Source organism: Sturnira hondurensis, unplaced genomic scaffold (assembly GCF_014824575.4).
Source record: "Sturnira hondurensis isolate 20B ecotype Veracruz unplaced genomic scaffold, ASM1482457v3 Scaffold0004152, whole genome shotgun sequence".
In the NCBI taxonomy this organism is placed as follows: Eukaryota; Metazoa; Chordata; class Mammalia; order Chiroptera; family Phyllostomidae; genus Sturnira; species Sturnira hondurensis.
The window spans coordinates 3,553,529-3,569,261 of NW_028076783.1; the positions used below are offsets into that span (position 1 = coordinate 3,553,529).

The window sequence follows — 15,733 nt, forward strand, 5'->3', positions numbered from 1 at the left end:
TTCAAAGTGTTGGTTACATACTAAAATGAGAATGTTTTCGATGTCCTGGGTCAGCTAAAATATATTACCAAAATGAATTTTACCTGCTTCTCTTTAGGTTTTTAAAAAATATTTTAGCCCTGGCTGGTGTGGCTCAGTGAATTGAGTGTGGGCCTGTGAGGCAGGGGGTCACTGGTTCAGTTCCCAGTCGGGGCACATGCCCGGGTTGCGGGCCGGGTCCCCAGTGGGGTCACGTGGGAGGCGACCACACATTGATGTTTCTCTCCCACTCTTTCTCCTTCCCTTCTCCTCTCTCTAAAAATAAACAAATAAAACATTAAAAAATAAACAATATTTTATTTAGTCTTTTATTTATTTATAATTTTTATTGTATTTTCCCATTACCATTTAACCCTCTTCCCCTGCAATCACCACACTGTTGTCCGTGTTCACGAGTCCTGTTTCCTTTTCGCTCCATCCCCCACCTCACCTCCCCCCGCCCCAGAGCTGTCATCCTGCTCTCCACCTCTGAGTCCTCCACCCACGAGTCTGTCTCTGTTTTGCTTCTCTTTAGCTTTTTCACATGGCTGCTCGGAAATTTAAAAGCCCATGTGACTTGCACTATACTCCTGCTGGACAGTGCTGAGCGAACCTCTCTGAGCCCTGCTTCCCTCTGCACAACGGGCCTACAGTGACACTTCCTCGCTCACTCGCTAGGACGTTTCCCAAAGTACCCAGGACTGTGAGAGAACGAGGAGTCAACGGCATCGACTCTCCTTTGTCTTCTCAAGGTTGTGGGGTTTGGGTTTTCTTGCTGGAGCCTTACAGCCACTGCTCGGAGAGGCAGCGTGTTTCTGACTCTGTGCTTCAGGAGAAAGCAAGCCCAGGCCTCTGCACAGAAAATCGCCGGCGCGGAGGCCGGGAGCAGGGGCTGAGGAGCTGCCGCACAACAGGTTGGCTGTTGGCCTTAAGGGGTTTTGGATACTTGAGGCTCTGACCCCAGAGGGAGGCTCTCCTCCAGTCAGGTCTGTTTCCTGCCGCATTCCGCACTAACACTAACAAGTCTGAGTGCCGGTGCGGGCCACTCACCTTACTGACATTGCCTCCAGCTCTCAAAACGCCCTCTTACTAGCCCCCTTCTCAGATGGAGGAACTTGAAATTCAGAAATGCCACACACTCTGCTCAAGGGCACGTAGTAAGTGGATGAGCTGTGTGATTCAGACCAAGGTCTGCCACCAAAGCCCAAGTTTTTCAAACATCGTCACACGTGCTGTGCCTACAGATTGCCCGTTTGCTGGCACTGTGGGGAAGCATGCAGAAAATGACCAGGATTCTCCTGTGTCCTCCCCTTGGTTTTGTCCAAGTGACAGGAGAGAGACTTCTGGACTGCATCAGAGACACCAAGGACGGGAAGGCCCTCAGTGGCTCTCTGCCTTGGCCACACATCAGTGTCACCTGGGACCTTCAAAAAACAGCGATGTCCGTATCTCACCCCGACTCTGGCGTCATTGGTCTGGGGGTGACGCAGGTGGGTTTGTTTCGTTTTTTAATGAACGCCCCGCGCAATGCCAGTGCCAGGGGTACCCAGGAGTGAGTGCAGCGGCGCTGGGGCCGGGCCAACCCCCGCAACACCCAAATGCGGGAACGAGGCCCCGGAGGAAGCTGGCTGGGCCTCTGCCGCTAACCAGCTGGACACCTGAACATGCCCTTCCTCACCCTGCCACGAGGAGGATAGGGACCGGATGCACCATGTGTGCCTTTCAAGTCATAGCGCCCGTGGATCAGCTAATGGTACAGGGTCAGACCATATAGGGGGTTCTGGTTGCCTTGAAAACCCCGTTTTCTGGGCAGCCCATTCTGACCTCAGCCTCCACTACGCGTCCTCTTGGACAAGTGCGAGGAAGGGCTCACGCAGCGGTGTGGGACCCTGTGGAGGACACGGGGGGGCGGGAGGAGAACAAACATCTGACCTACTGAGGCATGGGGCTCCACTCATGCCCTCTACTCTGGGCTCACGCTGCTCCATCACCCCGGCCACCTTCCATTTCTTCTAGAAAGCCCACCTCTGAGCCTACACCGGGGCCCACCACATCATGGGCCCCTTCAGGAACCTTGGGTGTGCAGTGCACCCATGAAGACAGCTCAGCTCCCAACAGCCCACTTTCTGAGGTGGGGAGGGTGGGGGCACTCAGAAGCTGGGGTTCACTGGGAGTGGTGGACAGAGCAACACTCCCTGCAAGAAGTCAACGTCCTAATTCCTGGAACCTGTGAGTATGTTACCTTACACAGCAAAGGGACTTTCCAAATGTGACGAAGGGCCTGGAGATGGGAGAGTACCTGGAGGGCCAACGTAATCACCAGGGTCCTTATAAGTGAAAGCAGGAGGCAGAATCAGAGAAGGAGAGGTGACGATGGAAGCAGAAGATAAGGAGAGAGGGAAGGGCGTGGAGAGAGAGAGGGAGAGAGAGTTGGGGGAGGGACAGAGTGATAAGGGGTGGGGAGGAAGGGGGCACGGAGAGGGAAAGGCTGGGAGGCTTGGAGCTCCTGTGCTGCTTGCTGGTTTAAGGATGAAGGAGGGGCTGTGAGCCAAAGAATGTGAGCAGCCTCCAGACGCTGGAAAGAGCAAGGAAATGGACTCTCCTCTGGGGCATCCAGAGGGAATGCAGCCCTGCTGACACTGTGATTTTAGGCCAGCAAGAATCACTGCAGGCTTTGGACCTCCAGGACCTTAAAAGAATAAATCTGTGGCTTTCTTTTGGAAGCCGGGGAGTTCGTGGTGATTTATTGCTGCAGCAGTTGGGAAACTAATCCAGCGGGAGCCTGGACTTTGGCTCTGTACCCAAAGATCTCCTCCACGTCTCCAGCAGGAGAGGCGGTGTGGCTCAGGTGGCAGCTGCAGGACAGTGGGCCCGCAGTGCAAGGAGAGGCCCCTTCCAGAGCTGCAAGTACCGGAGAGGGACTGGGCTCTGTTTCTGGCTCAGCTGCTCACTCGCTGTGCATGCTGGGGGGCCTCGCACTCCTCCCCTGAGAGGGCTTGGAGTCCACAGCCTATAGGTTCCTTCTAGCTTCCACATTCAAGATGCTGGGAGCCCATTCCACACCCCCCAAACTGTCCCCGTGGGGCATGCTGTTGCTTCCCTAGCATTTCCACAAGGGTGTAACAAAATGATGGAAAACTTGGCTCCTGGGGCAGACAGACCTACACATGTATCTGGCCTTTGCCACGCCATCACTATGTGACCCAGGAGAAGCTGCTAAACCTCTTGGAACCTTAGTGTCCGCATTGGAAAACATGGATAATAATTTAAGCCCTAGCTGGTGTGGCTCAGTGAATTGAGTGCTGGCTTGCGAACCAAAGGGTTACGAGTTTGATTCCAAGTCAGAGCACATGCCTGGGTTGTGGGCCAAGGCCCCCAGTAGGGGGCATGCAAGAGGCAACCACACATTGTTGTTTCTCTCCCTCCCTTTCTCCCACCATTCCCCTTTCTCTAGAAATAAAATCTTTAAAGGAAAAATAAAAAATAAAAATAATTTGAATAACAACCGAGAGGGTTAAAGATGATCAGATTGTGATGCGCTCAGCAGGCAATGCCTGGCACTTAGAAAGTGTTTGTAAGTGATGGTGATGATGGTGATGATGGTGATTACAACCTGGTGCAGGTTTAAGGGAGGGAGCATGAGCAACTCTGCTGAGCCCTGGCTGGCAACTGTGGCAAACTGCACAGAGGTGGGCAGGGAAGAGGTGACTAGCTTGGCGGTCCATGAGTTGAGGCTCTGCAACAAGATGGGACAGTCTGTGCTTCTGGCTGGGGACATCTGCCCTGGCCCCTCTGCACTGGACATTTGGGGGAGGTGGTGACTGAGTTATGTGTATCGGGGAAAGGTGACTGGGTGAGCCACTGGGACCAGCCTGGGTCTCTCGTACTTACTCAAATGGGTCACTGGGGTCGGCCTTCTGCAGTTCTGGAGGGATGGGGATCCGCTTATAGTACATCTCCCAGTCAAAGGCGCCCCGCATGGCATCCCCGGCCTGGGTCTCATACCGGAAGTCGTCGTGGTCAATCACATCAATCATCGGGCACACGATGGTCTTGCGGTTTCGAGCGATGCGGTCTGAAGAAGCCAAGATATGCCCATTAGGGAGGCAGCCTGGGGGGCAGCTAAGTGCACAACCTGTTCTGCAGCTTATGTGCATTTTAACATGTTTCCTGGGTGATTTCTCTGAACACCTGAGCTTGAGAATCCTGGAGAGGAAGGAAAGACACAGGCTTTAATAAGCAAGATGGACCAGGGCCCCTATCCTAGTCTTGATGCCTGAGACAGGGACCCTGCACCAGCTACATAACTGATGTCTCTAAGCCCCAGCATTCTCCTCTGGGGTTGTCAATGATCTGTTAGGGCAAGTGATGTGCCATGAGGAGCAAGTGGGCTGTGCTGGGATGCCTAGCAGCTTTGGGCCAGGAGTCAAGTTCAAGACCTGGAATGGGGAGCCTGGTAGGGTCAGAGTTAGTTGGCAGCTGCACTGTTTAACCACCCTTGGCCCCAGCTCACTGAATCAGAGTCTCTGGGGGTGGAGGTGGATCAGACTTGTGACAGGCCCCCTGGGAGTTAATGAAGCAGAAGAACTTCTCCAGGGAAAGAGCTAGAGAAGGGCCTCCCTTCCTAATTATTCACGCCCATTCAGGGGACTTCGATTCCAGGGCAGGTATGGGCGGAGGGCAGAGTGCCCTGCAGGGTGCTGGCCGACTGTGAGAGAGATGAGGCTGAGGGCTGCATCAGAGAGGCAGCATTCAGCGCTGTGCTCCTCTGGGGACAGCGCGTCCAGGTTCGAACCCTGGTTTTGTCGCCTACAAGCAGTGTAACCTTGGAGAAAGTTATCTGCTGCCTCCGATCTCGGTTTCCTGGCTGACCAAGTGGAGGAAGGCAGCACCTATCTCACGGGGGCTCTGGAGGCTGAGTGGGGCCAAGAGGCTTAGCACGCACGTGATCAGCACCCCTGACATCCTCCGTGCCCAGGATTGCTCAAAGAAGCTCAGGGGCAGGCACTGGACGGCTGAGCCTCTCCCTCATTCTCTCTGCCCCTCAGTTTTCTCATTTGCAGGCTGTGGATGGTAACGCCTGGCCTGTCTGTTCTACCACATTACCATCAAATTCAAATGGGGATGTGGCCTGAAAAGCTAGGAGACTAGCAGAGCCAGGATGATGATGATGATGATGATGATGATGATGACGACGACGATGGAGGAAATGATCATTGACAGTGGTTGTCCTTGGGCTGAATCCTACTCACTCAGCAACGCTTGCTCTCGAGAGAAGGCAGAAGGAGCTGTGTACGGAGGTGTTAATGGTTTCAGAGACAAACACTGTAATGTGCTCTGTCTGCTAATCACATTAGCAGGGCAGACTTTTAAATCTACATCCCTGGTTCCCATTTCTATTGCAAAAAGGAAAAAAAAGAGGGGGAATGCTTCTTCCAAGTATGCCTGCAGATTATGAAAATTACCCTCACATATTTCCACAGAAAGAGCTCAGGGCTATTCAGACGCCCCGCTCCGCTTCCGGCCCCACCACTCCATTCTCTTTATGAGCCACTGAATGACCCAACAAATGGGTTGTTCCTTCAGGACTATAAATCAGCCTATTTATGGTGAGCCTTTTTTTCTTTTTTGTTCTTTTTCAGTAGCGAGAGGTGGATGCACACATCTTGGCTTTATCCTTTCCCTAACCCCGTGGGGTCCTGGACCTCGGGGGGCAGCGGCACACTGAGGTTCTGCGCTGATCTGTGTTGGAGCACAGCTTCTGGGCTCACCCATCTGACTGTGTGGATTTTGCTTTCTGTCCTCACCTCTGGATGGTGGCCTAGCCGGTGCTCCTCGAAGTGTGGCCCCTGGACCAGCAGCACTGGCATCAGCCGGGAGCTGGTTAGAAACACAGCTTCTCAGGCCCCAGCCTGGACCTCCAGAATCAGAAACTGGAGCAGGGCCCGGTACCCTGTGTGTTACAGTCTTTCAGGTGATTCTGAAGCACGTGCAAGTTCGCCCTAAACCTCAGTCCTCTTTGTTCCCTCAGCATTCTGTTATGGAAAGCACCCCCACCTACTTCTGAGGGGTTCCCTTTTCAACGGAGGAACTCTTCTCCAATCTGTCTCTACCACTGTTCCTCGCCTGACAGCCAGTCTCAATGGGACACTTTCTCTTCAATGTCAAACTGTCCACACCAGCTCACTGCCTTTATCACAGCTCAATTCTCCAGGGTTTGGGCCCGGCTCTCCACCCAGCTATGGGACAGCAGCATCCAATTCTTGTGTCTCCAGCTGTCGTCAGGGCTAAGGTGAACGACTCCTGGAGCGAGCTGCCCTCCGTCTACGGCCCTGTCCTGAGGGCTGCCAGTAACTCCTGAGAGGAAGTGACTTCAGGGAGGCCATGAGGAATCGTGAGAGACTTCGGAGCCAGACAGATGGCGACGATGCCACTGATGGCCCAAGGGAATAAGTGAGTCACTCCATACCTCTGCACTTCAGTGTCTTCTACTATAAAAAGGGGGTACTTTTTGACCTGGCATAGTTTTGTAAGAATTAGTGAAAATGCTTGCAACCTTCCTGGCTCACAGTAGCAGTGCAGCAAACGGTAATTGTTCTAAGTTGATAGGATGATGTTGCTCCATAGTATGGCACTTAACAGTACGCAGAAAGTTGGCTGTCTGGGGAAGCAATCATGCCGCTATCAACTAATGCGCTATATGACTTGGGGCAGCCACTAGCCCGCTCTCTGAGTTTCAGCTTCCATCTTGGTAAAATGAAGGGACAGGACTGAATGGGTTTTTAAGGTCTCTCTGAGCACTCTGAACTTCCGCGCCTCTCGTGGCACGTGGCATTGTGCTGGATGTATCTCAGGAGGGCAGGGAACAGTTGTGGGTGACTCCCTGAAGAAGGCTGGGGCTGGTGGTGACTGGCTCATTCCAGGCCGCCTACCTTGCCTTGGGAGGCTCTCTTACCAAGCAAGGGAGGGAGCCAATTGACATTGGCTTCACAGTGTGAGTCCAAGAATGTGATGACATCCCCGATTGCTGCTGAGGCCCCTAGCATCCGGGTCCGTATCAGCCCTTCCCGTTTCTTGGTTCGGAGAATCCTCACGCTGGGGAAATGGGCCATGTAGTCTTCAAGTGGCTTTTTCAGGTGCTCTGGGAGGGAGACAGAAGGGGACAGATGGACGACAGGTAAGAAGAGCTGCTTAGTACCCATGCTCGTGGCCTCCTGCCTGTTACACATGACCTGCACCACAGAGTTTAGACACAGCTTTCTGCTGCATGGCCTCACTGCACCTTCCAGATAGGGCCAGGGAGAGCAGGGCCTGCCACCCGTGTTCTGCAAATGGGGAAAATGAAGCTTAAAGAGGTCCAGTGACCGCACCAGACCGGGGATGCAGAGATCTTCTGTGAGCAGCTGTGGTTTAGGCCTGGCTGGGGCCCACTCCCTTGTTTTCTGGTAATGATACTCTGACTTTTCTTTGGGAAACTGCTCCTCTCCTTCTGAGCTCATCAGACTTGGGTGGGGCTGGCTCCATCCTGGTTCCAAGGGGGAGGAGCATGGAGCTTAGGCCTGACCAATCAGGACATTACTGTCCCTTGGCCTCAGTGATTGGTCCAGTGGATGGCCAAGTGGCCTGATCTGCTCAAATAATAAACTCTGAGAGGTTTTTTCAGAACCACTGGAAAAAAAAAAAAAACCCAAACCCAAAACGAAGTCCTTTATTTTTGCTAGAGTTAGTTACTGTTGGCCATACGTCTGGAGCTGCTGGTGACATCTTTGGCAAAATGAGGTGGTAAGAGGTACTGGGGACACCTGTGAGCCCAAAGCCAATGTGCAAAACGATAGTCAAGAGATGAAGAGAGGCAGCACCCTGATGACATTCTGATCTCTCAGATTCCCCCTATGCACGATGCAGATAGATTTCTACATGTCCTTATTACATGTGACAACAAATTCCTCTTTTTACTTATTCTAATATCAGATGCACTTCTACCCCATACGTGAAAAGTTGTTTAGAATAAAACTGAAAAAAGTCTCTTTCTACTAAATAAACCTGAAAAACAGTCTCTTTCTACTAAATGCCCTTTCTACTAAAAAGGCTCTTTTACTTTCAGAGTTTGAGCCCTTTATGAAAACTCTAGTGTGACTACAAAAAACTATACTTTACATTGTATTTAAAATATATGCTTTCTCATCGTTTCTAGTCAATATGGTATGAGAATTCCTTGCTGGTACAATTGGTAAGACAAAGAAATAGAAGGCATAATGCTTGGGAAGAAAAAGGTAGTAATGTCTTTAACTGTAAATGACATGATTGTTCACATAGAAAATCCTGAGGAATCTACAAAAACTAGAACTAATAGGTAGGTAAACTTAATTTGGCTTCAGGATATGGGCCAACATTTTCAAATCAATTCTATTTCTATATACTAGCAAATAAAAACCAATTGGAAAATGCAATTAAAAATGGTAAAAATACCTTTTACAATTTAACCAAAAAAGTTAAAATTGTATACTTAGAAAACTATAAAACATTGTTGAAAGAAATTAAAGACCAAAATAAATAAACGGACTGATAGTTCATGCTCTTGGATTGGATGACTTAATATTGTTAAGATGGTAATAATACCCCCCATACTGATCTACAGCTCTGTGATTAAAACCACAGCTGATACCTTTGCAGAAATTGATAATTGACAGCTGATCCTAAAATGTATGAAAACGCAAGGGATGAACAAATTCAGGATAGCTAAAATAATCTTTTGATTATTTATACCTGAATGTTTATGGAAACACTATTCACAATATCCAGGTGGTGAAAATAACCCAAGTTTCCAATGCCTCACGAATGTATAAACAAATACAGAATACGTCCACACAATGGACTATTATTCAGCCATAAAAAGGAATAAAGAAGTGATACGTGTTACACCATGGATAAACCTCAAAAACATTATACTAAGAAAAAGAAGCCAGACACAAAAGGTTGCAAACTGCATGATTCCATCTGTAAGAAATTCCAGAATAGGTACTCCATAAGGACAGCAAGCAGTTGAGTGATTGGCAGGGGCTGGGGCCAGGCAAATGGGGAGTGCCTACTTGCTGCATGTGGGGTTTCCTTTTGGGATGATAAAAATATTTTGAAATTAGATAGTGGGAATGGTGACACAGCACTGCAAACATTCTAAGTGCCAATTAATTTTATATTTGAACATGGTTAATGTTATGTACATTTTAACCCAAAGAAAAAAATGGAAAAAGGATATAAATGGCCAATAAGCATGTGAAAAAATGCTTACCATCATTAGACACCAGAGAAATGCAAACCCAAACTGCAGTGGGATACCATGCTATTTCACATCCACCAGGGCTGAGACAATCAGAGAGTCAGACAAGTGTTGACAAGGATTTGGGGAAACAAGAATCTTCATATATTGTTGCTGGGAATGTAAAATGGTGCAACCACTTTAGAAAACAGTCTGGTAGTTTTCTACACAGTTCAACACATTCACAACCCAGCAATTCCCCTCCTAGGTACATCCCAAGAAAAATGAAAACACGTGCCCCCACTAAAACTTGCACACTCATGTTCGCAGCAGCAACATGCAGAGTAGCAAAAAACTGAAAATCATCCAAATGTCCATCAAATGATGAATGGATAAACAAAATGTACAATAGTATGGCCATATAATAGGATGCTATTCTGCAATAAAATAGCATCAAGCTATTGCAATAATATGGATGAGCCATAAAAACATTATGCTAGGCTAAAGAAGTCAGACATACAAGACTAGCTATTATATGAGTCTATTTATGTGAAATTTCTAGAAAGGTAAAACTACAGAGACAGAAAGGAAATTGGTGCTGCCTGAAGCTAGGTTGAGACTGATTTCAAACAGGCATAAGAGAACTTTCTGGAGTGATGGAAGTATTCTAAAACTGGATTACGGTGATAGTTTCACAACTGTATAAATTCACTTAAAAACACACTGAAGTACAGACTTAAAATGGGTGATTTTTATGATATGTAAATTATACTGCTATGAGGCTGTTAAATTCTAAAGGTAAAAATCATTTGTATTTATATATACTGGCAAAACACAACTGCAAAGTACAACAAAAATAGCACTTGTAATAGTCTCATATATAAAGACCCAAATAAATGGAGTGATAAATATTATTTATAGGTTATAAGACTCTGTGTAGGAGCCAGTTCTCAGCCCAGAAATAAACCCGTGTTCAACTAATACTTGACAAAGGAGGCAAAAACACACAAGGGGGGTAAAGACAATCTAGTCAATCCATGGTGTTGGGAAAACTGTACTGACACCTGCAAAAAAATGGAACTGCACCATCTCCTGGTACCACACACAAGAATCAACTCGAAATGGATACAAGACTTAAATGCTAGATTGAAACCATAAACATCCTAGAAAAAAACACAGGCAGTAAAATCTCGAACATTTCTCATAGCAGTATTTTTTCTGTTATACTGCCTCGGGCAAGGGAAACAAAAGAAAAAATAAACAAATGGGACTACATCAAACTAAAAAGTTTTTGCACAGCAAAGGACATCATCAACAAAATGAAAAGACAACAACACAACCAATGTGAGAGCACATTTGCTAATGATACCTCTGATAAGGGGTTGATATCTAACATTTATAATGAACTCTCACAGCTCAACACCAAAAACCAAATAATCCAATTAAAAAATGGGCAAAGGACCTGAATAGACACTTGTCCAGAGGATATACAGATTCCAGGCACATGAAAAGGTGCTCAATGTCACCAATTATCAGAGAAATGCAAATTAAAATCACAATGACATATCACTTCACACCAGTCACAATGGCCATCATCCATAAATCAACAAACAACAAGTGTCGGTGAGCGTGCAGTGCAAAGGGGACCCTTGTGCCTTGTTGCTGGGAACGCAGGCTGGTGCAGCCACTGTGGAAAGCAGTATGGAGTTGCCTCAAAAAATTAAAAGTGGACTGCCTTATGATCCAGTGATTCTCCTTCTGGGACCATATCCAAAGAAACCCCAAACACTACTTTGAAAGAATATATGCACCCTTATGTTCATTGTCACGTTATTTACAACAGCCAACGTTTGGAAGCAGCTCAAGTGCCCATCAGTAGATGAGTGTGTAACAAAGCTGTGGTGCATTCACACAACTAAACACTACCAGACATAAAAAAGAAGAAACCTTACCTATTACAGCAGCATGAAGGGAACTGGAGAGCATTACGCTAAGTGAAACAAGCCAGTCAGAGAAAAACAAGTGCTATATGACTTCACTTATATGTAGAAGCTAATGAACAAAATAAACTAACAAACAAAACAGAAACAGACTCATAGGTACAGAGAAAAGACCGACGGTTGTCAGAGGGAAGCGGGGTTGGGGGAGCTGGGTGAAAAAAGTGAAATGATTACGCAAAAAAAAAACCAAAAAACAAAAACAAATTTAGACACAGACAACAGAGGACCAGAGGGAAGGTGGGGGGAGGAGGTTTGGGGGTGGGAGGAGGTAAAAGAGGGTAAAGGAGGGATAAATTGTGACGGAAGGAGACTTGACTTGGGGTGGTGTACACACAATACACTATACAGATGATGTATCATAGAACCGTATATTTGAAACCTATATGACTTTATTAACCAGTGTTGCTCCAATAAATTAAATAAAAATAAAAAAAGAGCCTGTTGCCAAACTGATCTATAGATTCAATGCAAGCTCAATAAAATCACAGCATACTTTTTTAAAATTGACAACTTGGTTCTACGATTTCTGTGGCAATGCAAAGAACCCCCAGTAGTGTAAATAATCTTGAAAAAGAAGAAAAAAGTTCGAGAACTGACACAGATTTCAAAACCTCATCTAAGGCCCAAATGATCAAACTAGTGCGGTCCCAGCCAAGAATAAACAAAGAAAAGGGGTCAAAAGAACACAATGGAGAGGTCAGAAGGAGACCCGCACATATATGTTGTTGAGGGATTTTTAACGAAGGCACCAAGGCAATCAATGAGAAGTTAAAAGACATTTCAGCAATTTCTGCTAGAATGCCTGGGTAAAGTATGAAAAAAGATGAATCTCAACCGCCTACCTCATACCATACACAAAAAATAATTTTAGATGGATCACAGACTTAAACATAAAGGCTAAAGTCATACATCTTCTTGAAGAAAATATAGGAGAATATCTTTGTGAACTTGGGGTAGGAAAAAATTTCTTAGGACATAAAAGCTCTAATTCATAAAAAATGGTAAGTTGGACTTGATTAATATTAAGAACTTGCTCTTCAAAACTTGTTTATCAAAAGACACCAATTAGAAAATCACAAGACAGGCAACAGTCCAGAATACATAAAGAATTACTATACAGTCAATTAACAAAAATATAACCAATTAAAAAAGGGCAAAAACTTGCAAAGGCATTTCACAAAAGAATTGACATACAAATGGCCAATAAGCGTATCAAAAGGTATTAACATCATTTCCTATCACAGAAACACCAACTCAAAGCATGTCATTTACTTACACACTCCCCGAATGGTAAAATTAAAAGCAGGAACGACATCAGGTGTGGGGAAGAGGTGAGCGACTGGAGCACTCACTCACTGCTGGTACAACCACTTTGGAAAGCTGTGTGACGGCTTCTTACAAAGGAGACAGGAAACGACTCTATGCCCAGCAATTTCACTCCTAGGGATTTCCCCAAGAGAAATGAAAACATACTCAAAAAGAATGAGAATGTTATATAATTTTATTCATAATAACCCCCAAATAGAAATAATTTAAATGTCTATCAAGGGGTGAATGGATAAACAAATCATGGTAGAGTCACACAACAGATTCCTACAAAGCAATGAGAGGGAGAAATTTATGGTACATCTGACCACATGGATAAATTTCAAAAGTATTATACTGAGCCAAAGAAGCCAGACACAAACAGAACTCAGCATATGATTCATCTGAAGTTCATCAACAGCCCAAATGGTCTACAAGGACCGAAGTAAGAACAGTGTTTGCCCTTGGGGTATGGGGACTGGCTGGAAGGGACCTCAAGGGGCCTTTCTGGGGTGAGGCAATTTCTATATCTTGACTGGGGTGCTGGTTTCCCAGCTGAATGCACTTATTAAACCTCCTGGAACTGTTCACTTACAATATCTGTACATTTTTTCACTGTTTGTAACTTTGAGCTCAATTGTAAAAATACTAATCAAAACACACATTCTCTTACTCGGGGAAGTTGGAGTGTCGTGGAAGTGTTACTGACTGGGGCCCAGGAGGACTGCGGTATGCTCCCCCACCTGGCCCAGTGAGACCATCGCTTACTTCCTCTGAGTCTCAGCGCCATCTACGAAATCAGTTTGTACCAGAAGGGCTCCCATGGCCTGGGGCCCAGGCCTTGCAGAAGCCCAGGTAGCACCTGACCAGAGCCAGTGGGCTTTCTGCCTTGCCAGCCTCTGGGTGATCACCTTCCCAACCCAAAGTCCAGACTCTGATCTGAATTCACTCTATCAGGGGTTAGATAGGAAAGGCCCTCCTAAATCAGGGGGTGTGTCCAAGTCATCTGGTGACCTGGCCATAAATAAAGGGGGGGCGGGCATCACCCCAGGTGACGGTGATTTGGGAGACTGAGGGTGGCCCCCAGCAGCTTTAGTTTTACTTGACCACAGTCAGGGGGTTGTGATGCACAGCCAGGCCTGGGACCCAATGGGGTAGTTCAGTCTCTTCATTTTATAGCCAAAAGCTGAGGTCCGGAGAAGGGAAGAGCCTACCCCTGGCACGGTGAAAAGTAGAGCAGCGTTTCACACAAGGATCCCCTGGCTGCTTCGTCCAAGAACCTACTGAACTGTTTATTTTTCTAAGTCTGTAAGGAAATGAATCACTTTCACTGGTAAGGAAGGTTACAACTGGCAAAGTAGCTTCACATATTTTATCTCCCCTGGTTCATGAAATCACATTCTGCATTTGGCAGATGAGAGAAATGATCATTGGCCGTAAAAAAGAAGGAAACTCTACCCTTTGTGACGGCACGGATGGAACTGGAGTGCATTATGCTAAGTGAGATTAGTCAGTCAGAGAAAGACAAATACCATATGATCTCTCATATGTGGAATCTACTGAACAAAATAAACTAACAGGCAAAACAGAAACAGACTCATAGATAAGAGAACAGCTGTTGGAGGGGAGGGGTTGGGTGGCTGGGTGGAAAATGGTAAAAGGATTAAGTAAAAAACCCTCACAGACACAGAAGACGGTATATTGATTATCAGAGGGAAGAGGGCCGGGGAGGTGGAGGAGGGTATGAGGGGAATAAACAGCGATGGAAGAGTTGACTTGGGTGGTGAACACACAGTACAATATAAAATTGATGTATTACAGTCATAGATTGTACACCTAAAATCTATATAATTTTATTAACAATGTCTTCCCAATAAACTCAATTTAAAAAGTATTACTTTTTAAGATCAAGGAGAGTTTTATCTCAGTGTTCTGCAACAAACCAACTCACCATGGGCATTAGGCAAATTCTAAATAATAATTAATTTTTAATAAATCTTCAACAGTAATTTTTATGCTTATGAAGAAATGTTTCTGTTGCTAAAAACCTGGAAAACAAAAAGAACCCGTAATTACACACACACACACACACACACACGACCCCAAAAAAGAGAGAGAAAGAAAAGAAAAAAACCGATGCTCAGAGAAGCTAAGAACTTGCCCAGGGTGGTGGAGCTGTGAGCTGCTGGGTCCCTGTCTGTAGACACAAGGCCTTCCCCTTGTCATCACGCTTTCCCAACTCTGACAGCCCTATGCTACTGTGTGATTTTTGTGTCTTCTATCTACCCTGCTACAATTTACTTAGATTTTAAAAATCAGCTTTTTTAAATTAAAAATTTTTTTAAATTAAACTTATTTCAAAAGGAAATATTAAGCATCATAATAGGAAGATCAATACCACTTGTGATAAAGAGGTGATAAAAAATACAAACACATGACCGGGAGCTTAAGGTCCACTCTCTTTGTCAAGGAGGGAGACACAGGCCAGCAGACTCGAATCCCCATTGGAGAAAACCAGGAGAAGCAGAAGAGCATTGAAAAGAGAAAGCGTTCTCTCCACAAGAGTCCGTGCTACTTCACGCAGGTCTCTCAGCCACTGAGACCATCTCAGGTACCACTTCCGCTGCCTTTTGTACTGGCACACTCAGGGGAACACCGCCCGGTCCCCAGACACTTCTGCCAGGTGACGTGTGTTCCAAGTGGTGTTGCCTAGCATCTCACAGGGAGAGCAATGAAAAGATCAACACCGAAAAGATGATTACGCATGCATGGCTGAGGCTGGAAAGCTGAAAAACACCCCAGGTCGCCCTCTTGCTTGCTCGAAAAGATTAATATGGTTTCTCCTGCCCTTTCCCACTTGTCTTTGGAACAGTGACTCTGTAGAAAACAGAAATCAATTTTCCCTAATTGAGGAACTAAATCTTTCCAAAAGAGACTTTCTTGGGCATCGAGACAAGACAGCCAGAGGCACGATCACACTGTAGGGCTGTTGTTTGGGCAGGAACACTACCTTAAAAAAAAATCCATAGTCATCATGACCAGTGCCTCCTCTTGGCTGGGCTCAGCTGAGAGGTCATCAACTTGAGGATGAGATCATCTCCCATCTACACGCCACCGCACCCATCCGAATTAGGAATGTCACCTGGCCCTGCTC

At 46.3% G+C, this 15,733-nt stretch overlaps 1 protein-coding gene across 1 annotated transcript in view; it reads right to left on the reverse strand.

Annotated features, from left to right (window-relative positions):
• Positions 1-15,733, reverse strand: part of GALNT10 (polypeptide N-acetylgalactosaminyltransferase 10) — a 179,735-nt gene that overhangs the window by 26,190 nt on the left and 137,812 nt on the right. The window contains exons 5-6 of the mRNA XM_037044841.1: positions 6,974-7,159; positions 3,910-4,093 (exon numbers count right to left, since the gene is read on the reverse strand). Coding sequence (XP_036900736.1) covers positions 3,910-4,093; positions 6,974-7,159 — 370 coding nt within the window. The remainder of the gene's footprint in view (positions 1-3,909; positions 4,094-6,973; positions 7,160-15,733) is intronic.